This window comes from Nansenia antarctica (genome assembly GCF_963989245.1).
Source record: "Nansenia antarctica genome assembly, chromosome: 16".
Classification (NCBI taxonomy): domain Eukaryota; kingdom Metazoa; phylum Chordata; class Actinopteri; order Argentiniformes; family Microstomatidae; genus Nansenia; species Nansenia antarctica.
The window spans coordinates 21,618,674-21,643,382 of NC_137686.1; the positions used below are offsets into that span (position 1 = coordinate 21,618,674).

General features: G+C 42.5%; 4 protein-coding genes across 4 annotated transcripts; 2 read left to right on the plus strand and 2 right to left on the minus strand.

Moving 5' to 3' along the window:
* Positions 1–400: 400 nt before the first annotated feature.
* LOC308172116 (ciliary microtubule associated protein 1B-like) lies at positions 401–1,770 on the minus strand (the record flags this gene model as incomplete). Its single annotated transcript, XM_080547026.1, has 6 exons — positions 401–502; positions 629–769; positions 897–1,006; positions 1,132–1,229; positions 1,321–1,528; positions 1,659–1,770. The coding sequence occupies 6 exons, from the start codon at positions 1,768–1,770 to the stop codon at positions 401–403; spliced, it is 771 nt and encodes a 256-aa protein (XP_080403152.1).
* Positions 1,771–7,850: 6,080 nt separating this feature from the next.
* Positions 7,851–13,476, plus strand: eif2b5 (eukaryotic translation initiation factor 2B, subunit 5 epsilon). Its single transcript, XM_080546687.1, has 16 exons — positions 7,851–8,012; positions 8,465–8,589; positions 8,738–8,923; positions 9,088–9,265; positions 9,393–9,473; positions 9,629–9,706; positions 9,823–10,135; positions 10,449–10,594; positions 10,761–10,905; positions 11,128–11,229; positions 11,395–11,502; positions 11,600–11,690; positions 11,796–11,919; positions 12,022–12,147; positions 12,457–12,567; positions 12,933–13,476. Exons 1-16 carry the CDS (start codon positions 7,854–7,856, stop codon positions 12,993–12,995), a joined length of 2,136 nt encoding a protein of 711 aa, XP_080402813.1. The 5' UTR covers positions 7,851–7,853; the 3' UTR covers positions 12,996–13,476.
* Positions 13,477–13,645: 169 nt separating this feature from the next.
* Positions 13,646–16,374, minus strand: mul3 (mitochondrial E3 ubiquitin protein ligase 3). The gene is made up of 5 exons (XM_080546698.1): positions 16,211–16,374; positions 15,616–15,740; positions 15,410–15,497; positions 14,912–15,032; positions 13,646–14,651 (listed from the first exon to the last, which is right to left on the minus strand). The coding sequence occupies exons 2-5, from the start codon at positions 15,727–15,729 to the stop codon at positions 14,159–14,161; spliced, it is 816 nt and encodes a 271-aa protein (XP_080402824.1). The 5' UTR covers positions 15,730–15,740; positions 16,211–16,374; the 3' UTR covers positions 13,646–14,158.
* Positions 16,375–17,458: 1,084 nt separating this feature from the next.
* On the plus strand, positions 17,459–19,315 carry LOC308171812 (SLC35A4 upstream microprotein-like). The gene is made up of 3 exons (XM_080546700.1): positions 17,459–17,479; positions 18,885–18,983; positions 19,108–19,315. The coding sequence occupies exons 1-3, from the start codon at positions 17,465–17,467 to the stop codon at positions 19,300–19,302; spliced, it is 309 nt and encodes a 102-aa protein (XP_080402826.1). The 5' UTR covers positions 17,459–17,464; the 3' UTR covers positions 19,303–19,315.
* The last annotated feature ends 5,394 nt before the right edge of the window (positions 19,316–24,709 follow it).

A 24,709-nucleotide genomic window follows, 5' to 3' on the forward strand; every position in this document is an offset into this window, starting at 1 on the left:
TAGAAGTAAAATGTAGATCACAGATAGATATACCAGAGTTTCTGCTTGTTTTGTTATTGTCAATGTCACATATGCACAACGCTTGTATGCTTTCAGTTATCAAAATCACATTGAACCACAATAATGAAAACACATAATATTGTATGAATATATTATAAATATAAAATAAACACTTTTTTTCATTTTTTTCCAATGACAGGCAAGTGTGATTGTCAGGTTAGCTTGTTTTCTAGGTCAGCACAATTGGGAGTCCTATTGTAATGTGCATACAACTGAGCAACCATCAAAGTAAGGCACAGAGAGCTAACTCCTTTCTTCAGTGCAGAGCAGTATTGATACTGCTATATTTATTGCCAGGTAAAATGGATTGGGGAGGGGAAGGTAGGAGAGAGAGAGGTACTTAGAGGTGCCATTCAGACACCTCCACAATGAGCGGAGCAACGAACTCTGAATGACGTGTTCCAAAAGAGAAGCTTGGAGCCGTGATCCTTGTGAAGGTCACCTAGAAATAAGACACCGGCGGTTAGTGCACGAGGGTCTTTCACACCATTGTTTCCAGATTCGAAAAATAAGTAATTTACTGCATATTATAATACAAGTAAATAGTAGATGAGATGAGTAGACTTGCCTGCTCGGGGTGGTGAGCTCCAGGGCCTGGTTTTTGGGTGGTGTCTCCAGGCATGCTGTTGCGTCCTGTCATGCTGTAGTGGGGCGGCTTGTGCATGTAGGTACAGGGGTCCACCACTCTGTATGTCCCTGGGCCGGGGGTCTGTGGTCGATTGAGCACATTTAACACTTCAGTTCACACCACCATGTATAAGAGAAACTGGATTCATAATATGATATTATGTAGGATTTTCATCTTGAAGTGACAGCCCTTGACGAGTGAGACTCACCTTCTGCAGGTCCTCATGGAAGCCGCCAATCTTGCTGCGACCCCGGAGGGAGAAGTTGGGAGCTGAGGTGTTGGTGACATTAGCTGAGGGCAGCATGTATGCAGCAGGACCTGAGAAGACAAGGGAAGAAAAACACATTCTGTCAGTCTACAAAGAACATTCTACTGCTTCCTTTCTGTCAGTCTATATGAACAAGTGAAATCTGCAGTGATGGAATATCATTGGAGAGTGTTACCTGGTGTTTGGTCGTTACGGAATCCTTTGCTCCTAGCAGACAGAGAGTAGGCAGGAGCAGAATAGTAGGCAGACTTCCCTGACCTCTCAGGGGCGTAGCTGCCTACAACACAAAACATATGATATAGTATATTCATGATTAGTTGGTGAGACTTTTACTTTTCGATTTTAAAGCTTTTGACTTTATTACTGACCAGGTCCAGGGGTCTGGAAGAGCAGAGGGTCTTTAGGGCGGCTATAGAGTGAGTATGCGGGGGTCCCGTCCCGCCCTATCCTGGTGATGTTGGAGGGGACCAGGTAACATGGTCCAGGGGAGCAGTCAGGCGTGAACCGGCGATGGCGTGTTCCGAAACTGAACGCCGGCGCTTTGAGCTTCCTGGGGTCGTGGTTATTTATACCTGTGAAGAGAGACAAAGAGAACAGATTACAGAAGATGAGGAAGAGAATGGATGCATTTTACTTGTGTGTATAGAGTCTCCTCAGTGTCCTTACTGTCTCTCAGCAGAGTGTTATGTAAGGTAGTTTTACCTGTTGCCCCTGGCAAGGCATACTTGGGTCCAGGGCTGCTATAGAGGGCTGCGATGGGCCCTCTGGGCTTGTGAGGCCTCCAAGAGCCAACCCAAACATCAGTACCTGACATGATTAGTCTGAGAGAGAAAAGAGTATAATAGGTCAAATAACACTAAAATTGTTTTCTTTAGAGCCTTTTTGGTTTAGAATTGCACAGTAGTGTATGGCAGTAGTATGGCATTGTAATTGTATCAGTTTATAATCAGATAGGTGATTTGTCCTCCTAAGAGCATTTGTTTTATATTATTATTATTATTATTATTATTATTATTATCTTAGAACAATAGCCTGTCGGTTCCTTTTACTACTAAATTACTAACCCTCAGTTTTAGTGCTGGTCTGTCAGTGTCAGCTCTGTTTGAAGCTGTGCAAAGTGTTTTAAAACATTGCCGCAATAATTACGTGATACGTCAGTGGTCTATTATGTCACAATGCGATGCGCTCAGCTGACAGCCAGGAAAGGTTTCTTAGCAACGGTAGTCCGCAAAGCAAAGGGCGTTGATGAGGGCTAGGCTATAATAATAAGTAATAATAAAAAAAAAGTAATAAGTAAAAAAGTATACATCGTAATTTATTTTCAGTTTGTTACTTAGGCTACAATAATCCCCGCAGCAAGTGCAGAAACCTATGATTTCCTTGAGACTGTCACTGGCCCTAAATTGCAATACCGCATTTAAGACTCTCCCTGAAGTTCCAACCTGAGGGCAGGCTTCTGACATGTCACCTCTCTAGAATAGAATAGGTATAGCATAGCATAGAGTACAGCACAGTGTTACCCTATATCAATGACAATAAAGACCATTCATTCATTCATTCATTCTCTAGTGTTGGTCCATGTAATGTTGCGACGACCTGTCTCTGTAGATCTACATCCTATTATGTACTGTCTTGGTAGTTACCTGGTTGCAGCTGTGATACAACAGCATTATTATTGTCCAGTGTGAAAATGTATTTTAATTAGAATTAGAATTTTAAAAATATTTTGTTTTTTTTGTTATGTTATTACTATGCTAATGTACGGAGCCCCTCTGGGGTCACCTAGGAAAAAAAAAAAAAAAAACGTAAACTGTGCGCACAGTTTAGTAAACTGTGGCCTCAGATTCATAAACTGTGCGCACAGTTTAGTAAACTGTGGCCTCAGATTCATAAACTGTGCGCACAGTTTAGTAAACTGTGGCCTCAGATTCATAAACTGTGCGCACAGTTTAGTAAACTGTGGCCTCAGATTCATAAACTGTGGCCTCAGATTCATAAACTGTGCGCACAGTTTAGTAAACTGTGACCTCAGATTCATAAACTGTGCGCACAGTTTAGTAAACTGTGGCCTCAGATTCATAAACTGTGCGCACAGTTTAGTAAACTCACTCCGCAAATCCCTCCGCAAATCACTCCGCAAATCACTCCGCACCTGACGTAAACTGAGGACTCCCTACTCCTGCCCGTCCGCGGCACATGTTCGGCAAGTTCATACAGTCAGCATCCCACTTTCCCAAAATTCACGTTGTTGTAACTGGTAAGTAGACTAATGTTATAACCTACATAAATTACACGTATTTACATTCATCCAGGATTCTATTACTGTAACCGAATACCGAAATCTGTAATTGAAGTTTGAATGGAAGTCTATGAGAACATCGCATTTCAACACACACGCCCCGATTTTAATCGCACGGCGAAAATTCGATTCCATTCATTTTGAATGGGACAAAGCACACGGCGTGCGAGTTTTGTCGCACTGTCAAATTTGTGCTTTTTCCCATTCAAAATGAATGGAATCGAATTTTCGCCGTGCGATTAAAATCGGGGCCGTGTGTGTTGAAATGCGATGCTCATAGACTTCCATTCAAACTTCAAAATGGAATGTTGACGCGCAACAGAAATCGGACGCTGTGTGCAGAGCCCTTTAGGTTGTTGAATAATTGTCTGGACAATTGTCTGGCTAGCTACCAGCTCCCAAGCAGCAACGTTTATAGATGAGATTTTGAAATTCTGTAGACATTTTTACCAATATATTGCATTAGGCTACACAGATGTTTATTTCATGTAGGCTACTTAGACTGGGCTAGATATTTTTGGATAAATTAAGATTACTTTAGTTATGCATATAGGGAGAAAATAGAATAATATAATTGAGTGGAATTGAATTTAGTGTTGCTAGGATTATAAATCAAGGTTAAAATAACTGATGATCACTTAACTGTACCTTTTGCATGGTTACTTATGCAGTTTGTCTGTTTTTCCTCCCCAGAAATTGATTCCCAGCGAACTTGTGCCAGTAGCCTTCCGCTCTGTAAGTCAGAAGTGTGTTTCTTTGATTCTTCCTCTCATCTCATCCATCTTAGCTGATGCCTCCCTACCCCTCACCATTTGTCTTTCCCTCTGTTTATTCACTTTTCACTTCTGTTCAGTTTTGTAACTCAGAAATCTACAGTAGGCTATTACTGTAGGTATTCAAATACATTGTTGAGGTGAGGAGAGGTCTGAGTCCATCTACAGCTAGTGATGATGCCATACCTTTTTTTAGTCACTGAATTGTATTTCTTTGATAGAATGGATGAGTTGGATAAAGAGTGGATCACCTTATTACGTGAGCAACGGAGGTTGGATGAGAGGGTTATCTCAACGTTCATCAATGAAAAGGTATGCATATATACTTACTTACATATTACTTACATATTATACTTACTTACTTAGGTATGCATACATACTTTTTTGAGCAGCATACAAAGCAGTATTTCTAGTTGGAATATTGTAGTTTCCAGACTGGAAAAGGGATTGGGGCACACACACAGGACTTTGGAAAGAGGGTGAGGGCATGCAAAGAGGGTGAGAGGCACAAGTTCCATAATGTTTTTGTTTTTCAGATTGACTGCTATGCTGTCCATGGGATGACAGATGACGAGCTAATGAGTTATGTACCCAAGATTGGAGACCGGATAGCTATTCGGCAGTACTGCAGAAGAGAAGTAGCTGCACTTGAAGGAACCACCACAACTGTCTCCAAAGCTACAGAAAGGTTGATGTCCAAACTAAAACAAAAACGGGGCACTAAAAACACTGAAGATGTTTATTCTGGAAAACGGGCCTGCAAAACCAAAAACACTGAAGGGGATGATCGCGCTGGAAAAATGTGGGGGAACAAAAATGCTTCCAAAGTGAAGCGCACTTACCAAATGGGGTTGTTTGAAAAAGTTGGGGGCTCTTTCAATCAAGTGAAAGGGAAAAGAGGAGGCGGCACTAGACACCTACAAGCAGAAAAGAACACCACAATGGCAGAGTTGGTTGAAGTAGGAAAAGCCCTTTTTTTCCCTCACGGGAAAAGTAAGCTTGGTGATTTGAATGAATTTGATTTCACAATTAGGGACTTCACCGAAGTGGAGCTTGATCCATTGCTGAGTCTGGGTCAACTGTATGAAAGTCTAAAAGTAAAAATGTTGAGAGTCTACCTATCTTGTAAAGCAAGGTCTGACACTGGAACACCTTCTCCGCCTGCAGCTGTTTCTCCGCCTGCAGCTGCCTCTCCACCTACTTCTCCACTTGGATTTGGTTCTGCTCCTGCTTCTCCACCAGGGTTTGATTCTCTACCTGCTTTTCTACCTGGATGAGTATGAGATGAGATCTGAGTGTTGTGCCCTCTGGGTCAAGAGTGGATAGAATTAAGCGGACATCTTCTTTCCGTACACGCAACCCCCTTTCTTTGCATTTAGTGAACATCCACCTGTACCCATGCAGAGACCCTGAGCCTTGGAGCTCCTCCCTTATGAACTGTAGCGTTTCTGTTAAGTTGTCAAAATGTCGACGAAACAGTCCATTCTTTTTCAGGATTCGTTTGAGGGTTTTCAAGCTGAGAACAATCCTGTGTTTTGTGCTCAAAATATGAACAATGTTCTTGTAGTTCAGGCCCAGGTTAAAGTATAGTTTTATTAACTCCAGCTTATCCATAGGAGGATGAAAAAAGACTGCTGATGAGAACTTAGGGTGGAGGGAGTTGATTCGTCCAGCTTTTCACTCAAATATTGCCTAGAGAGAAGCACAAAGAAGAGGGAAGATGAACAATGCTTATTCATGCTGCAATAAATCAAATCTAACTTGGGGGGGTTTAAATAAGTGTTATTCCACAAGTACAGGAACTACAGGTATACATTTTACCTGAAGATAATACACATATATAAAGTACACATATATATTACCTTTGCCTATATATATATATATATATATTGAATCAGTTCTTCAATATCTCAACATGTACTAGAAGATACTCAAAGAAGATAATTATATTAATATCACAAAGCACATACAGTACACTCAACAAAGATTTTGGTATTGATAGGACTAGGCGGTTCTGCCTTGAATGGAGACTCCAGGGACCCAAGTACCCAAACTGTGTTTTACCTCCTGAATATGACACCTGGCAATACAATACTACCGATTTCCACTACATGAGGCTTTGTGAAGACAAAGTATTTCCCCATGACATGTATCAGTGTATTGGCAAATTCTACCATTGGGCACAGTTTAAAATGTATTAAAAACAAAACACAAATGACCCCCCCCCCCCCTATAAATAACTTATAACTCCATTATTTTATAGGCTACAGTAGTCTTAAGTGTAGCCGACTACCACCAAACTCCCACTAAGACAAAGCAAATCACTGCAAATACTGGATTTAGTAGGCTCTGCCTCAGGCTACTATCAAGCGGCTCATAATGAACGCCCCCAGTTTGGATGGCCAATCTATTACCTCGAAATGGACAAGGCATCAAACTAGGTTGCGTTTCATGACAATCGCGCTGGCAGTCATGTGACATATGCACACACTTCTAAGGTTTGGCTTGGTGTTTATTGTGGCACTGACAAGAGCTGGCTATTTCAAGTCATTGCATGCTTGATATCACGTCAAAGCCTCATTTGTATGCTTGCAAACGATACCAAACCTAACTAGGTACGAGCGCGCAGTGGATGCGCATATGCGATTCAGTCACAGATTTGGGAGGGGGTGGGGTAGGCCTACATTTTAAATCCTAAAATGTTGAAATTATTTCAAACCTATGGGCCCCCTGTGCAATCTGCCACGCGCCTACAGCAGACCCAAACAATCAATTCAAGAACTATAATAACGGTATAACATAAGAACTGAAGCACAATAGAACAGCGCAACCCATAACTGACTACACCGCCGATGAAAGCTATGTAGGCTATCGTGCCGGACGGGTGGCTGGCAACGCTGAGGTTTTTGCATGAAAAACACAAACAATGCACAGTAAAACGTGGAAATTATAAAAGCACAAAGCTTAATATCTAACTTATATCACTATCAAAGAAGTTGGCTTACCCATTGCGGTCCAGGCTATCAGCTGCAGTTGAATACAGGGAAATGAAGGTGAGACCGCGCGGTTTACGCAAGTGCGGAGTAATTATGAAACTGAGGGCAGGGCACGGTTTATGAATCTGAGGCCACAGTTTACTAAACTGTGCACACAGTTTATGAATCTGAGGCCACAGTTTACTAAACTGTGCGCACAGTTTATGAATCTGAGGCCACAGTTTACTAAACTGTGCGCACAGTTTATGAATCTGAGGCCACAGTTTACTAAACTGTGCGCACAGTTTATGAATCTGAGGCCACAGTTTACTAAACTGTGCGCACAGTTTATGAATCTGAGGCCACAGTTTACTAAACTGTGCGCACAGTTTATGAATCTGAGGTCACAGTTTACTAAACTGTGCGCACAGTTTATGAATCTGAGGCCACAGTTTCCTAAACTGTGCGCACAGTTTATGAATCTGAGGCCACAGTTTACTAAACTGTGCGCACAGTTTACTCTTTTTTTTTATTTTTCTCCTAGGTGACCCCAGGGGGGCTCCGTACTAATGTGACTTTAGGGCCCTGCAGGAAATGTTTGGGGTTGGGCAGAAATTTGTAAAAAAAAAAAAAAAAAAAAAATATATGAAAATCAACATGTTTAATCATATTGTATTGTGTAACTTTTGAATAAAAATACTTGAAAAAAAAAAGGAAAGTTGGGGCTCAGTTTTGATTTATGCGTTTGCTATCGTACCGTAACCGAAATGACTTGTTCCTATGCGGACACCGTAGTTTCTACTATCTGACGAAACGTTCGCTAGTGGAAACAGAGGAACGTCAGACAGACATGGCAGGTAGAGGTAAACAGAACCGGGCCAGCTCTGGGTTACCTGGCAGCTCAGGTAGGAAAGCTGAGCAGGAGGAAGAGGAACAGCCCCTGCAGGCTGTCCTGATCGCTGACAGCTTCAACCGGAGGTTTTTCCCCATTTCCAAAGACCAGCCCAGGGTAAGTGTTCTGGTCATGTGGGGGTGCATGATGGTCAGGTCAGGATGACAACAGCGCTAACGTGCTAGCAGCTAGCCAGGTCGGTTTGCCTTGTTCTCGTTCATGCAACACGATACGTTGTCACTCAGTAAGTTATTTTTAAAAACCTTTGGCATTAGCAAGTACTTTTGTTTTAATCTCACGTGTATGCTTGTTGACCATCTGGCTGAGGGAACCACATGTTGCCCATTGCTAGCTAGCCTGAGAACTTCCAGTTGGCATGATCAGCACAGTGAGTCTACACACATACTTGCATACAAACCTGACAAGTTGTCTCACAATTGTGATTTATTATAAGTATTTTACATATAAATAATAATAGATCACTTTAAACCACTAAACTTTCTTCCCTGAGTGTCAAAGTTGCACTGAGTAGTAATCTCATCTCTGCTGTGTGTGTGTGTGTCATCCAGGCTCTACTGCCTTTGGGCAATGTGGCCATGATCGACTACACTCTTGAGTTCCTCACTTCTACCGGGGTGCAGGAAACATTCGTCTTCTGCTGTTGGATGTCCAACAAGATCAAGGACCACTTGCTGTAAGCACCCTCACTTTCTCATGATGCTCTTCTTGGCTGAAACATCAACAACATTCAAATAAACGTCAGTGTTTTTGACTCCAGCAGAGTCTCGATCTTCCTCACTTGTTGTGCTGTTCTGTTGCAATAATCCACTTTCCTTCGACAGGAAATCGAAATGGTGTCGCCCCACCTCTCCCAATGTGGTCCACATCATCACCTCGGACCTGTACCGTTCCCTTGGCGACGTGCTGAGGGATGTCGATGCCAAGGCGTTGGTCCGTGGGGACTTTGTGCTTGTCTATGGAGATGTGGTGTCAAACATTGATGTCAGCCAGGCCCTGCAAGAGCACAGGTGAGCTCCCACTTCCGCATGTCATATGGATATCATCTCTCTGGTCTTTGAGGGAAAAAAATCTAAATCACCAGCTAAATAATGTAGATTGACTTGGTCTTCTGCTGTCTTATGACATGATTTGAATGTGTGATGCCTTATTTGGGCATTATTTGTCCTTGAAGGTATCGGCGTAAAATGGAAAAGAATAGCTCAGTAATGAGCATGATCTTCAAAGAGTCTTCGCCCGGTCACAAGTCTCGCTGTGAAGAGGATGACGTCATTGTTGCCATAGACAGCAAGAGCAAGCGGGTTCTTCACTACCAGAAGACACAGGGGCTAAAGAAGCTACAGTTCCCTATGGTACCAGCATTTCTCTTATTATATGTAATTCAAATTGAATGTCTATAACATGTATTCCTTGTATGAATATAATGTGAAAATGAAGAGCAGTACTTGGACTGACATGCCATCTTTTGCTTCTACGCAGAACATCTTCCACAGTGCAAGTGATGAGTTTGAGATCCGACATGATCTGCTGGACTGTCACATCAGCATCTGCTCCCCGCAGGTAATTTAGTGTCTCAAACTTGGTTCAATGACACTACTGTATTCGCCTTGCTTGAAATCCCTCGCCTTGCTTGAAATGGAACACAGGTATGATTCCTCCTGACCTAGGTGCTGTAGACTGTGACAATTGTGGTTGTGGTTGTGGTTGTTTTTCAGGTTGCTGAGCTTTTCACAGACAACTTTGACTACCAAACTAGGAATGATTTCGTAAGAGGGCTTTTGGTCAATGAAGAGGTATGATTTACATGCTAATATTATTCAAACTGCTCAAGCAATGATGCTGCACAGCATGTATACCTGTCCTGCCTGTTAGTGACAACAAATATAACATTTCCTCCCGATTTCCTAAGATCCTAGGCAACCAGATACACATGTACGTCACCAAGGACGGCTACGGTGCCCGTGTTTCCAATATGCTCATGTATGACTCTGTGTCCTCGGACATGGTGCGTCGCTGGGTCTACCCCATCACCCCTGAGTCTAACTTCACGGACCAGGAGGGTCCGAGCTGTACACACTCCCGCCACAACGTCTACCGGGGGTCAGGGGTCAGCCTGGGGCACGGCAGCCAGATGGAGGAGAACGTTCTGATTGGCTGTGACACCAGCATCGGGACCAACTGTTCCATCTCAAACAGTGTCATCGGCAACAACTGCACAATAGGTCAGAGACGGGGGTGCTGTGGTGTAGTTTTTTGTTTGTTTAACGAAGGTCTTAATGGGCCGGTTTCACAGACAAAGCTTAAACCTAGTCCAGGATTAAATCACACTTGCAATGGAATATCTCTATTGAGGATGCTTTTTAGTTTAGGATTAGTCTTAATCTGCGTGCATGAAACCAGCCCATAAAGTATTAAAGAAGTCTGTATGAATACTATTTATGCCATTATTGAAAGTATTTCTGAATAATTGCCCATGGAATACATTGTGAGTATACCCTCAGTTAGGTAAACCTTCCTTTGACGTTCCTCCAATAGGGAACAACGTGGTGCTGGATCGCGCCTACATCTGGAATGACGTTCACATAACCAACAATGTGCAGATCAACCAGTCTGTGGTGTGTGATGGAGCCGTGGTGAAGGACGGCGTCAAGCTAAACAAGCAGTGTGTCCTGGCATATCATGTAAGCAAGGTTCAGGCAACCAAATCATAGTCAGTCATAGACTCTAAATGAAGACATTTCACCCGTCTGAAAATAAGGGATCATAGATTTATAACACAAGGACTTTATTACATTGCTGGTGCTCATTGAAATATCGGAATACACCTGATCTGAACAATGTTTGCAGGTGGTGATTGGACCAAACATCTCCCTCCCAGAAGGCACCGTGGTGTCCATGCACCATCCAGAAGAGGTGGACGAGGATGACGATGACGAGTTCCTCAGTGACGACGCAGAAGTCGGAGACAGTAAAGACAAGACGAAGCTGAAGGGTATGTGTTGCCTCTTTAACTCAGACTTTGCGTGTAATGTTTCCTGCGTTGATTAGTATCATTTTTATTAAAAAAACAAAGCCATCCTATTTCCTATACCTTGAAATTGTCATTCAGTGTTGTGCGAATCAGTTTATGCCTTAATCGTACACAACAGTAAGAGAAATGATTGTCAGTGAGCAAAGCATTGTGAACCTATGCTGAGTAACCTGTCCTGTGCAGCGTTCATCCCTGCTGAGGTTGGAGCGGAAGGTAAAGGTTACATCTGGAAGCCCAGCAGTCTGGACGATACCGAGGATGACGAACTGGCCCAGTGTCTATGGGGTAAGACTTCAGTCTTGGCATGATGTATTAATTACGGAGAACTCAACGATATGCATTGGGCTGCTATGTAACGGTTTCTTCACTTTCAAAAGACTACAACTCCCATATTCATTAGCACAGCAGGCAATGTCAGGTGTTTGTATCCTCTGTGTCCTTCTCTTCCAGGACTGGTGTTGAACCCTGACCCTGAGAGTGAGAGCGAGAGCGAGGCCAGCGAAGGCTCCCAGGACCCAGGAAGCCGGAGTGTGTCACCTGAGATGGACGATGTTAAAGGTGATGTGTTACAGCCATCTCACTGCAGCAACAGCGAAAAGAAATGTTAACCTCTACAAACTCTCCCTCTGACGTTGCCTCTCTGTGTGGTGTGTAGTATTCCAGATGGAGGTCCTTGGGACTCTGCAGAGAGGGTTGGAGGAGAATATCGTCTGTGACAACATTGTACTAGAGATCAACTCTCTAAAGTAAGAAACAAGATGTTGATTTGTTATTATAATAGTAATTGATGAATAATAACAGTATTATATAGAGCTGTTAGTAATAATGATTATGCTATTATTATATAACAGGTATGCCTACAACATCACGCTGAAGGAGGTTAATCAGATTCTGACCAGGGTGGTCTTGGAGTATCCCTTCCAACAGCAGGGTCCACAGATCACCACCCCCCAGTACACCTCTCTCCTTTTGCCTGTGAGTATGAGAGAAAAAAACACTGTCTCACAGAAATAGACTCAGGGATGGAGAGATGAAGAATAATCTCTCGTTCTTTTCTCCCTTCTTACACCCTCTCAGCTGTTGAAGAAGTGGTCGCCTGTCTTTAAGAACTACATCAAGAGAGCGCAGGACCACCTGGACTGTCTGTCTGCCGTAGAGGAGCTGTTCCTAGAGCAGGAGACCCACTGGAGTGCCATGGTGAAGGTGAGTGTGTCAAAATCAACACACTCTTTTTATAGTAACATCTCCTTATTCATGTTCCGGATGGAGCCGGATGTGAGCTGGTGACTGGAGGGTTGCTGGCATCATATCTAAGGTGCCTACCCCTAATTGCTCCAGGGGGGCGCTGACTATGGCTGACCCTGTGCCTAGAGCAGAACTTACATTTCGTTGCACTCTGTGCAATGACAAAGGTTGAATCTAATCTAATCCCTACTAACACTTCTCACTGTGCGTACTGAGATGATGATTGTAGGGTATGATGTGTGGTGTGTCGCTCCCTTGCTCCATTAGGTCCTGATGAACATGTATCAGCTGGAGATCCTGGAGGAGGATGCCATCATGCGCTGGTTCTCCCAGGGCGCCACCACGGACAAGAGCAGACAACTCCGCAAGAACCAGGGGGTGAGTTCAGGAAGGGGGTTTGACAGAGAATATGAAGACATATTCCACACACATGTTGTCCTTGTCAAAGTTGACACCATAATACCTCAATATATGCCATTTAGAAGACGCTTTTATCCAAAGTGACTTAGTACAGTACAGTGAGACTATCTTTTTTTGTATAGATGATCCCAGCAGGAATCGAACCCACAATCGTAGCGTTGCTAACACCTTGCTCTATGATTCACAGGACCATAATAGGCTGTATTTCATATTTGTTATGGTCTCTGTGCTAGTGTTATTTAGTGCCACTTACATTGAGATGTGAAAATGAACTACAGGAAATCATAAATACAGTTATTTATTTTTGTGCTTATGGTCAACAGCTTCAGAAGTTCATCAAGTGGCTGGAGGAGGCAGAGGAGTCATCTGAAGAGGATGGCGAGTGAAGAGTCGCACTTGAGAAGGACAGGAGGAAATATAAAGACTCTGACCACTTGAGACTGTTTTGTGTGTTGGTTCAGAGGAACTGGAGTTTGGATCTGCATTTAGAATCTGCCACAGCAGTCAGTTTGGGCTTCCTGTGACGGCTTCTAGGTGTTGTCGATATATTAACTAATTTTGTACAACGCAAACTGACACATTTCCCACAATGTCACAAGATGAAAGGGCTTTCTGCTATCTTGAATGTCAATAAGCTAATAAAAGGATGATAGAAACATTGAGGACATTAGAACATGGAGAGTACTGCTGTACAAACGTGCATTATGAAACTCACTGAACTTGCAGGTCAGCAATTAATTACATGGTTTGTGTTTATCTGAAACGAATATTGAGGCCAATTATTTGAGGAAAAAGTTGTATTTTAATAAATGACTGACATACACTAGTACACCAATGAATAAAATACACCAATGTATATCTCAGTGTTAACAGTTTTTTGTGTACAGTACTGACAAATAAAATAAACAATTAGGCCTGAGGGTGTTTTTATTGACCCACTCAGTTTTTATTCAGTATAGAAGAGGTAGTAATACAGTATACTCTTCAATATACATTACATCCCCTGCTGATGGTCAGTGACACATCACAGCCATATCACTTCCCAGGTATATAAAGAGCAGCTCATAGCAGTCACTGTGGCACATCTGACATTAAGTAGATACATTTAAACAACACAATTGTTACACATTAGAGTGCCAGCAGAATGCTCAAGGTAAATTAATCTAAAACAGATTTTAATCATTTCATTTAGGAAGCATCTTAACACATCCCACATGTCCCTTTATCCTCAGTTAACCTGACTAGGAATGATTGAAAAGCATTATTCATTCATTATTCAAACAAGAGTTCAGAACAATTCTGATAACCAAAAAATACAAATACAAATAATTGGCAAACAAACACCATGTGCTGGAACCTACAGTAGAGTTGGGTATTGTCAACTAACCCTCCCGGTCTTGTTTCATACTATGTTTTTATTCACTTAACTGTTGTTTAGTGTATGGCACAGCCTATGATTAAAAACTATTTGGTATCACCTTGGCCCGGAATGACAATCAACTGGAATCATCACAGCTGAAGAACACCCACTGTCCAGATCTCCAGTGGCCTAGTCCTTCCTGCCACCCTGTCGTCCAAATGCACTGTGAATCGCTCCAGCCAACAGAGAGGTCCCTGTGATCCCAAACAACACAGTCAGGCCTTTCCACATGTTAGCCGAGTCTTCGTGTCTCGTCATGAAGCTCTTATAGTCAGTTGGCACCAATACAAACTGACGGCCGTCTTGTGGAGCCTGCAACCTCATCACCTGCCCGCCCTCCAGGACCACCTCCCCGAACCCGGTCATAGTGGTCCCCACGCGCAGGATCTCCTCCGTCTCCTCCTGCGCCACAGGTTTCTTGCCGCTGAGGCCCTGAACCACCAGGTCCACCAGGCCCTCCTCGGCACGCCTCACTCTGCGGTGCACCCGTTCCAGGTAACACCCAGAGGCGTCCAGTGGAGACTGCACCTTCACATAGAGGTCAGTCATGTAGGCCCCCGGACACACCAGGCTGAAGGGCACGGCGTTGTTGGTCTCCTTTCTGTTCATCTCTCTGGAGTTCCTGAGAGGAGACAAAATGGTTTCCAATGATGTTTTATCTTAGTACCATAGTACACTACAGAGCAGAGAGCAATATCATTACTGTATTACATGGCTATTTCTTGAAAATAGAAAAAAAAGATAATAAAATAAGATATTACTTTATTAATCCCCAGAGGGGGAATGTGATTGCACCAGCCACCGCATAATACAACCCCACTAAGTAGGCTACCTAAAACACAACAAAGGATCACAGGTAAAACACAAGTAGCCTACACAAACCATGTTCTGGTGAGGGAGTTCCAAACTTTCCAGTGTTCCTGCACAGCAATCTTCTGGATCACACCGAAGCACCGTGGGACAAACCGACTGGCCAAAGGCTCACCATCTGCCTGGACCAACCCTAAAACAACATCTTCTTGTTCACTTATTCTCATCTCCGCTACGTCACTGGGTTTGATTTTCTTTTTCAAAAACATGATTCAGCTGTAGCATTGCCTATATCAGAGATGTCTTACATAGAATTATAAGGTTCTATCTCCGTTTAGGGCAGTTCAGAGATATTGAGCGTCAAAGTTTTTGCATTCCATTATGTTTTATGAGATGGAACCTTTGTCTTTTATGAATTACTAACTCAAAAATGTCAACATTTTAAAAATAACACCACACAGGCATTAATAAACACCTAATGGATCAGATTATGTAAAAAACTCAATTTTGACAAAAATGGAGATAGAACCTTATAATTCTAACTCACGATACTGTAGTGTGGAGTCTTACCTTCTACAGCAACATACTGCAGTCTTTTGTGGGGGGATGCCTTTAGCAGTCTGACCAAGTGTTCATCTGGGCTGAAGATTGGTATTTTCTAGAAATATTAACATTTTTCATTGTAACTGAAATTGCACAATCCATTTAATGAAGCATGGTTTGCATAATGATGTTTTGCAGCATGTGTGCCCAAACGTTAAGGTATATCTGCTTACTTTCAGTTTCTCCAACTCCACTTTCTTTTCTTTGTATAAGTGATAAAACAAGCCAGAAAACGCAAAGCTGGACCCCACACCGATCACGACCAAGGGATTGAGAAGGTCAGCCATTCTCTGTGTGACTAGACAGACAGAGGGGTCAGTTATGATGAATAAGGTCAATATCCACTTGTCGGCTTGAGAAGACTGGCGCGTCTTGGCCAATGACCACCTATGTTCAAAAACAACTTGACTTAGTCAATCCGTGATCTTAGAATTATAAGGTTCTCTCCGTTTTTGTTAAAATTGAGTTTTTTACATAATCTGATCCATTTGGTGTATGTTTGCCTGTGTGGTGTTCTTTTTTAAATGTTGACATTTTTGAGTTAGTAATTAATAAAATACAAAGGTTCCATCTCACAAAACATAATGGAATGTCAAAACTTTGACGCTCAATATCTCTGAACTGCCCTAAACGGAGATAGAACCTTATCATTCTAAGCTCACGAATCGTGCACAATACATAACAAGGGAAAACGCTAGCAGAGCTGTGGAGGTAATATGCTCAGAAAGCTGACATGTCAAATATGAATGAATAAAGCACACAACCTACCTACTAGAAGGCACAGCGTCGGAGTTGGAAGAGGAATGGTCTCGTCTTCATGGATCGAAAACTAAAGTCTTGCAGAGACATGGTGGAAGTTTCGCTTCCGTGTTATTGGTCACGTGACATCACACTCTGGCTGGACTTGTTTTCTTCTTAAAATGTACAATTTGAGATTGCAATGTTCCACTTGTGCATGCATTCCTTCTGTCCATATTCAAATTCAAATGCAATCATGTGATTTTCATTTTCATTTCCATGTACCTGGTATGCACATTCGCTTGTCAATATTAAAATGTCCATGCAAAGCCATTTGACATTATATTTTCAAGTCATGCATTTACATTTACATTTACATTTTTGGCATTTAGCAGACGCCTTATACCAAAGCGACTTACAATCAATACATTTGAATACATCATGCGCTGATTTGTAACTGACAACATTCAAAAGTTCATTCTAAAGTGAAAATTACTATGCAATCCCACGATAGCATTTTCATTTTCCACTCTTGCCTGCATTATTTGAGTCAATGTGATTAGCGTTTGCATTTCCATGTTCTAGTAAACACATCCGCCTCGTAACTGACAAAATTCAAACGTCGTTGACCATTTCATGCAATAATGACATTGCATGAACACGCGTAGTAATAATATTAGAATAGATTATTCAAATTATCCCATTCTCATGTTCTACTGGCCTGTCAGTCATTCTCTGTTTTTCAGCCGAATATTAACCGCAATGTATAAGTCTGGATGGCCGAGCGGTCTAAGGCGCTGCGTTCAGGTCGCAGTCTCCTCTGGAGGCGTGGGTTCGAATCCCACTTCAGACATCGTTTATGCTGCTGCATGTCAGGAGAAGCCAACCGCCACCCTCGCCCCACATTTCTCCCCAGCAACCTTCTGCCCCCCGATTACTAACTGTCAAAGCCGTCTCTCTGTCAAAGCATTTAATAAACTGCTATTAGCTATCGTATTTCAAACGTATACACTGACTCTGTTTTCTTTTCGTTGTATCTTATGTGTAAAACATATTATATATATATATATATATATATATATATATATATATATATTCAATGGGATTTCGCAGATCAGATCGAAAGCAATTGATTCCCTGTCAGATGTCAGATGTCACTGGTCAGATGTCAGATGTCAGATGCTCATGATGACAGGACACGGGAGTCAGGCTCAGCAGGAGAACAGGGCAGAGCGTCGAGGCCAGAGCAGTCGATGAGCAGAAGCCCTGCTGAGTTGAGGAGACATGGCGGACGACAAGGTTAGTGTGGTAAAGTTAGAGCTCTAACCCTAACCCTAACCTCTGACCCCAGATGTCTGGTTTGATGAACAAACATGTGACGCTACTTTGACTTTAATGTGGTTGTCAGTCTGAGACGAGGGGGAGCTGTCAGAGGCTAGCAGGCTAACATGCTAACATGCTACAACACAACAAGCTCATTAACTTCTCAGCACTTTGGCTCGCTAGCTAACTTAACTAGCATGCTGTCGAAACGACAACAGAAGTCTGCTTTAATTTGGATTGATGGTGTGTTCGTTATGTACAGAGCTCCTATGAAACAGAGAGTGGGGGTGGGGGGAAGGCAGAGGGCAGAATGACACACCCAGAAGCCATTAGTATTTTTAGGGTTAGGGCTATAACGCATATGTTCCATCAGCTGCTAACCAGTACTGTACACTACTAGTCCAGAGTAATCAATCACCGACCAGTAATGTACACTACTAGTCCAGGGTAATCAATCACCGATTCTTAGTCGATTCAAATACACATCCATCACATGGAATGGAATGGACTTTATTTGTCATTGCTACAGTACAGGTACCAAACAACGAAATTTAGGAGGGGTGGCTCCCCTGGTGTTAGGAAAGGAAAAAGAAAACACATTTTAGAAAAAGCATAGATGCATAAAATCACAAGAAGGTAAGGAGCTGGTTTACATCAATAAAGGCTATGTACACAATCCACTGTACTATACTGCACAGATAGTCAACTAGGGTTGTCATATTGCACAAAAAGTATTTTTTCACATTATTTTAAAGTGTCACAGTTTGCAGGCTTGAAAATGTACATGTTTGTGCCTCAGCACTAGCTGCCATACAATCCGTCCGGACTGTCCTGGGCCCAGAACTTAGGCCTTTTCTGTGTTCAGGGCCTTGACGGCCCTGTGGTAGAAGCAGTCCTTCAGTCTGTTTGCGGCCGGGGTCCTGTACCTCCTGTTCGAGGGCAGCTTGACAAAGTGTACGTGCCCAGGGTGGGTCGGGTCCTTGGAGATCTTGGAGGCCCTCCTGAGACAGCGTGTTTTGTACAGCTCCTCCAGAGAGTGGAGGGGGGCGCCGGTGTCTATATATATACATATCTATATATACACATCTATATATATACCGTATAATTCATAAAACCAAAGAGGATGAAACTTTGATAAAACTACAGAATGGATGGACAAGAACCGTTCGTAGTCCTGTAGGCAGTAATAGAAGTGTGTTGGCTGGGTCGTACACACACAGACTCACACAATCTCTTGACCAGGGTTGCCAGGTGGGATTGTCAATTTCCAGCCTAACCACATTCTAAAAACTTGTGACAGGATGTGTATTGAAGCTACTATGCTAGCTAGTCATCTACCTGTGTCAGTGTGTGTATATTGAAGCTGTGTGTGATGTGACAGGACCCGCTGAGCCAGCTGAAGGACCTAGCCAACCTGAAGGACCAGCTGGAGGACATTCAACGCCGCGTGGAGAACGAGGTGCAGGCGGGGATACCTCAGGTAGGCAGGCGGCTCACACACACACACACACACACTAACACCACCCCCTCAGGCCAGGCTGTAGCCGGGGCCGTGGTTGTCTAACGCGCGGCGGTCATGTGATGTGTGTGGCGTCCCTCTGCAGGGGGGCAGTTTGCTGGCGTCTCCCTTCCTGAAGGGCTTCCTGGCCGGCTACGTGGTGGCCAAGCTGCGGTCCTCCGCCGTGCTGGGCGTGGCGGCGGGCGTCTGCACCGGGATCTACGCCGCACAGAACTTCGCCGTTCCCAACATCGAACAGACCGTCAAAGACTACATCAGCACGCTGAGAGGCTCCAGATGAAGGGGAGGCATGGAAGGACTGGGGGGGGGGGGGGGGGGGGGTACGGTGGGTGTGGAGGTGGGGGAGTGCTGCTGAGGAGAGTGGATGACCCCCCCCCCAGTCTCTCGGTTATCGTATGCTGTGTGTTTGTTACGGGACGCTTGTGCAAAATCAGCACGGCCAACTAAACGGCGCTTCAAACGCCTTTTTTACGCCATCACAATCATCTCCTGCAGCCTCTGCACTATCAAATCAAATCAAATTTTATTTGTATAGCGCATTTCTTACAAGATGCAACTCAATGCGCTTCACACAATGAAAATGTTCAGCACTAGTCCCCACGGGAGGGACGCCGGCTTCTATTTTTATATTAACTGGAAATATTGTTTGATGATTTTTGTTTTGTATTTTATGCAATGGGAGAGGTGTGTGTGTGAGAGGTTGGTGGTGTGTTGTGTGGGGTTTAAGTGGGTCTGTTCTGTTTGGTTCAGGTCATCTTCTTGTTTCTTCTTGGTCTTCCATCAATCCTGTCACCAGAACGACCCTATGTAACCATGGTAACAACCTGACCCTATATAACCTTCGTAACAACCTGACTCAATGTAACCTTGGTAACAACCAGGCGCCGGTTGCATTAAGATAGACCCAGTCTTAGACTTAGATCTCACTTTAAGTCAGTCTTGCTATAGACTCTAAAAATGTTCCTGTTGCATAAAGCTCAACTATGAGTGACTAAAGTAAGACTGAATCTCTATGGAGATGGAACAGGCTTCTGTTGCCATGGTAGTCGCTGCCGCTCTCAAAGCTTTATTTACACAGCTGTCAAGAACAGTGAAACAATCCATCTATGACATATCACAAGTACTGTTAGGTCTTCCTCCAGTTATGTTATCACAATGTTCTGATGTGTTACTTTGTGTGTTGGTTCGTTGTTTTGCAACGGTTTGTTTTGTACGCGTTCTGAATACGTCCTAAATATGTTATAAATACGTTATAAACTGTTGTTGTTTTTTTGCAGTGGTGTTTATTTCAATGTTCGGTGCCACTGTTGCTTGCCCATATATGGTGCTCTACCGTGGCCGACCTGTTTGGTAATGTTATGATTTCTGTTCTGTTGGAACTGGAAAATACCGTATATATAAATAAATAAAAAGTCAAAATGTATCCATGGGTGCTGTGATGTACTTTGACAGTTGTATGTGGTTCCTAAGTTCTTAAGCCTGCATCCTTGTCTGTGGAGTGGACTTACCCAGCTCTCACACCAAACCTTCTACAAATTGTTATTGTTGCCTTGTTGATTCTAGGTGAATAAAAAAAAATCTAAATAGTCTCTGGCACTGACTGCCTATGGCTCTTGTTCTTATGACGTATAGATAGATAGTTGTATAGATAGATAGTTGATGACGTATAGATAGATATGGAAGTATATAGTGGACTTAATTCAAATGCTTGAATTTGAATATTGACTGAAAGAATGCATGCAAAAGTGGAACATGCAATTGCAATCTCAAATTGCATTAACATTTGAATTAAGTCCACTATATGCTTCCATAAACACCAGATGGCAGTAATGCCACGGGTTTGAGAAAGGGATCTTGGTTGCGATGTTGATCATTGGACGCACTAGATCAGTGTCTTCGACATTTTCTAATCCCCAGCCATCACTATCACAGACACAGGTGTATTAAAATGCAAATGATTCATTCAGTTTTTCCTTCGTTTCCCTAGTTCTTCATTGTTTAGTGATCTCAAAGGTGTAGGCCTAAGCCTATTTGCCCGCTGCTGGAAACAGGAATAAGATTAGGCCTATGGCGCTATGGTAATGAATTAATCATTTCAGAGAGTAAATATCTGCACATCAATCAAACATCTATAGGTATAATCTATCTTGAAAAATAAATGCTGGTGTTTCCCCACAACCATCATTCATCTATGATAAAGCTTGATTTACACTGGATGTCAAGAAAAGCTTGAGGATAAATACTAAATGGTTGAAATGCAAAATGTAAAAGATAAATGTTTGCCTCAACACAATAATAATCCTCTACTTTGAATCAATACAAATGCTTACTTCCCAGAGTGACCAGTGTGGCCAGTCTGACTCCCCTGGCAGCTTTCTTACTCTGTCTGTCTGTGGATCAGGAAGCAGCATTTTTCTTATATGCCATTTTCTCAGATCTCAGCCCATTTTGTTATTGACAGACAGACACACACTGCCTAAAATGGTTGTGTGCATGGCATGCTATGATCTCTCTCTGTTGGGAAAAGCCAACTGCTCTACTTGGATGCTGTCCTGCCCACCAGCGGACATAATCTATGTTTCTTTGATTCAAAGCGTCTGTACAGAATTTCTAGTGAAAAATAAACATACTGTGATGAACCATAAAACGTTTTGACCACATTCTGTGTACGTTCTCAAAGTTAACTGAGGATAGTCATGACGCTTCTCAGTTTGCTTTGACTCCCCTGTTAATTCATTTTACGTCAGGGTGACCTTAGATAGTGTATTACTTTCTTATTTTATAAATCATTATAAACAGTTACAACTCATTGATTTTGGTGCTTGACAAATAATGGGAGCACATGTAGATGCATCGTTATCATTGCATCATTGCAAATGCATGCGTAAATGCTGATAATGTGCACACCAACCCACAAAAACTTTACAAACCCAATATAAAGATATTCATTGAAAGTGCTCAAATCTGCATCACATCACACAGTAAGATTGACTATTTCAGATGATCACTGTTACATGAAAAGACATAATCAAAGCAGGATTCCACTACTACCCACTACTTTCCCACTGTAGTAGGAACTCTAGTCATGGCAACTCTAGTCATGACAACTCTAGTCATGGCAACTCTAGTCATGGCCAGAATGTGCAGTCTTGTCCACTAAAAGTCAAGTTTTGACCATTTTAACATTCTTTACCACTGTCTACCAATTGAACTTCTTCTTCTGCCTTTTATATCAGATAATGATGGTAAATGGTAAACAGTAAATGGACTGCACTTATGTAGCGCCTTATTCCAAAGGACTTTACAATGGCCTCTCATTCACCCATACATTCACACACCAATGGCGGCAAGCATGCCGTGCATGCCGCCGGCTTACTCATTGGGAGCAATTTGGGGTTCAGTGTCTTGCCCAAGGACACCTCGACACGTGGCCAGGAGGAGCCGGGGATCGAACCACCGACCTTGCGATCATTTGACTAAGCTTTGTTTCCTATTGGTAGAAAGTGTCCTTGAATGTACTTCTTCTTCATCTTCATCTTAATACCAACAGCCCTGGATAAGAGTATAGGCCTATGCTAAACACCTCCAATGTAAAGTGATGCATAGTGCCATAAATGGTTTAGTTAGTATAGAGCCATAATCCTCCTGGATTGGATTCCTGTGAACATGCCGTCCTGCCATTTCACTGTCTTTTCCTTACCTTGGATTGATGATGTCATTGATGATGTCACTTTGCCTTGGAGCTATTAGAAAATGTGACAAAGGGTATTTTGCCAGCTAACATTTTAAACACCCCTGAAGTGGAAGAGAACATTGTGTACAGTTTAACCTCCTTGAACACATCTTGAACATCTTGTACCTAAGACTTGGTCTTTGTAATAACCCACAGTCAACAGTTCAGGTATTATTGTCCATTTGAAAGAACATCATATTACAGTACAGCAGATCATTACATTCACCTCTATGGCTATACAGTAGTCACCCCCCATGGTCTCGTTTTATGAGATTATTAGCCATTCTGTAGGTACCTTTACATGAAGCAGACCAAGGCATTGTCAAATACTCCTTATGTAATCTTTATTTTGAAGAGCTTTAATGTGGATTTGATTGAGCAATTTAGAACACACAAACATATCAACCAAAATACAGTAATAATCTGATTATATTCCTGTTTACCCGACAGTTCTGCAGTATGCTCACAAAGTGAATTGGATTATGTACTATGTACTGTATTGTACCAGCGATATTGATATACAGAGATTGCCTAAGAGACGTGTCTTTACAGTAGGCTTCTCTCTCAGCATTGTCTTTCAAATAAAGGTATTGTCAGAATCAGAATCAGAATCAGAGTCATTGCTTTTCAATACATCCAATGTACGGGCACATAAGACAATAATAGAATAAAGTATAATAAGTAAGGTAATTAATCAAAACAAGTAGAATAAGGTAATACAGTGATAAAGTGATGGTAGTTGTACTACAGCGGGACCAGTCGTACTGCAGTAGAACAGTAGTGGAACATGCTGTGCAGATTAGATGAGATGAGATGAGATGAAACGCAGTAGTGAAGTTATAATGCTAATTATAGTAAAGTATTCAAAGTTGAGCTTTCTATTTAAAGATTTGTTATACTTTAAGTAGCTTTTGCATATTTCCAGTTCATCAATCAAACTCAATTTTAATGTTGGATTTGCAATTCCTCATTTGACACAAATGGGCTTGGAGAATTGTGATGTTGGTGTGTGAGAGTGTGTGAGAGTGCGTGTGTGTGTGTGTGTGTGTGTGTGTGTGTGTGTGTGTGTGTGTGTGTGTGTGTGTGTGTCTGTGTGTGTGTGTGTGTGTGTGTGTGTGTGTGTGTTTGTGTGTGCAGGTGTAGCACTAGGACCCAGCGGTGGTAGGAACGAGATATAGGGGGGTATCCGACTCATATTCTACTCCTGGCTGTTTATTTGTTCAATACACAAGTGTAACAGAGTAAAATTATTCTTGCATTGCAGCACAAGACATAAGGCATAATAAATCAAGCATAATTCAAGATAAAAGTGTCAGTAGTACACGACATAAGAGACAAAAAAAGAATAGGCAATAGTACAAGATAAGGTGGCTTTAGTGCAGGTAAGGCAAGACAGGTTGCACTAGTGGTGCCACTAGTGATAATAGAGTTCACAGTAGTAAGGTGGCTTGAGCTTAGGGTTGCTGTAGTCCACGCACAAGGGGAAGATAGTCAATTCGCTACAGTGGGCTTGTTCAATCTGATCACCTGGGGGGAAGTAGCTGTTTGTTAGTCTCTGAGTCTTGGCCCTAAGGCTCCTGAACCAGACTGCTCCTGAACCAGTGTTCATGTCTGTGTCTACCTTCAAGGGCAGAATCTAACCATGGGCCACCCCCCTCTTCCCCTCCTAGTATCCCCCTGTGCTCTTGCCCTGCTATAGGCCCACACCCTTTTATAGTGATGATTGTTTTTCATTCTTGTCATCTGTCTTTTAATATTGTAATAAAGTACTTGTATGTTTGATACACCAGCCTCTGGTCCAGTTCATTCAGGACCAGTCCTAGCGGGAAACTTGAATGTGGAAAGGTGTTGCCAACTAACTGATGTCGATTAGCACATATCTTTAGCCTTATTATCACTGCATAATGTACTATTAGAATTATATTCATATTTAGTATGTTTAATTGTATTTTGT

What these genes read in the sequence shown, in the direction of transcription:
- eif2b5 (XM_080546687.1), top strand. Translation starts at nt 7,854, where the DNA reads ATGGCAGGTAGAGGTAAACAGAACCGGGCCAGCTCTGGGTTACCTGGC. An exon ending in AAGATCAAGGACCACTTGCT is followed by an intron (nt 8,590 to 8,737) that starts GTAAGCACCCTC and finishes TTCCTTCGACAG; the next exon opens with GAAATCGAAATGGTGTCGCC. An exon ending in AGTGTGTCCTGGCATATCAT is followed by an intron (nt 10,595 to 10,760) that starts GTAAGCAAGGTT and finishes CAATGTTTGCAG; the next exon opens with GTGGTGATTGGACCAAACAT.
- mul3 (XM_080546698.1), bottom strand. Translation starts at nt 15,729, where the DNA reads ATGGCTGACCTTCTCAATCCCTTGGTCGTGATCGGTGTGGGGTCCAGC. An exon ending in TGGAGTTGGAGAAACTGAAA is followed by an intron (nt 15,498 to 15,615) that starts GTAAGCAGATAT and finishes TAATATTTCTAG; the next exon opens with AAAATACCAATCTTCAGCCC. An exon ending in AACTCCCTCACCAGAACATG is followed by an intron (nt 14,652 to 14,911) that starts GTTTGTGTAGGC and finishes GTCTCCTCTCAG; the next exon opens with GAACTCCAGAGAGATGAACA.
- LOC308171812 (XM_080546700.1), top strand. An exon ending in TGCAGGCGGGGATACCTCAG is followed by an intron (nt 18,984 to 19,107) that starts GTAGGCAGGCGG and finishes GTCCCTCTGCAG; the next exon opens with GGGGGCAGTTTGCTGGCGTC.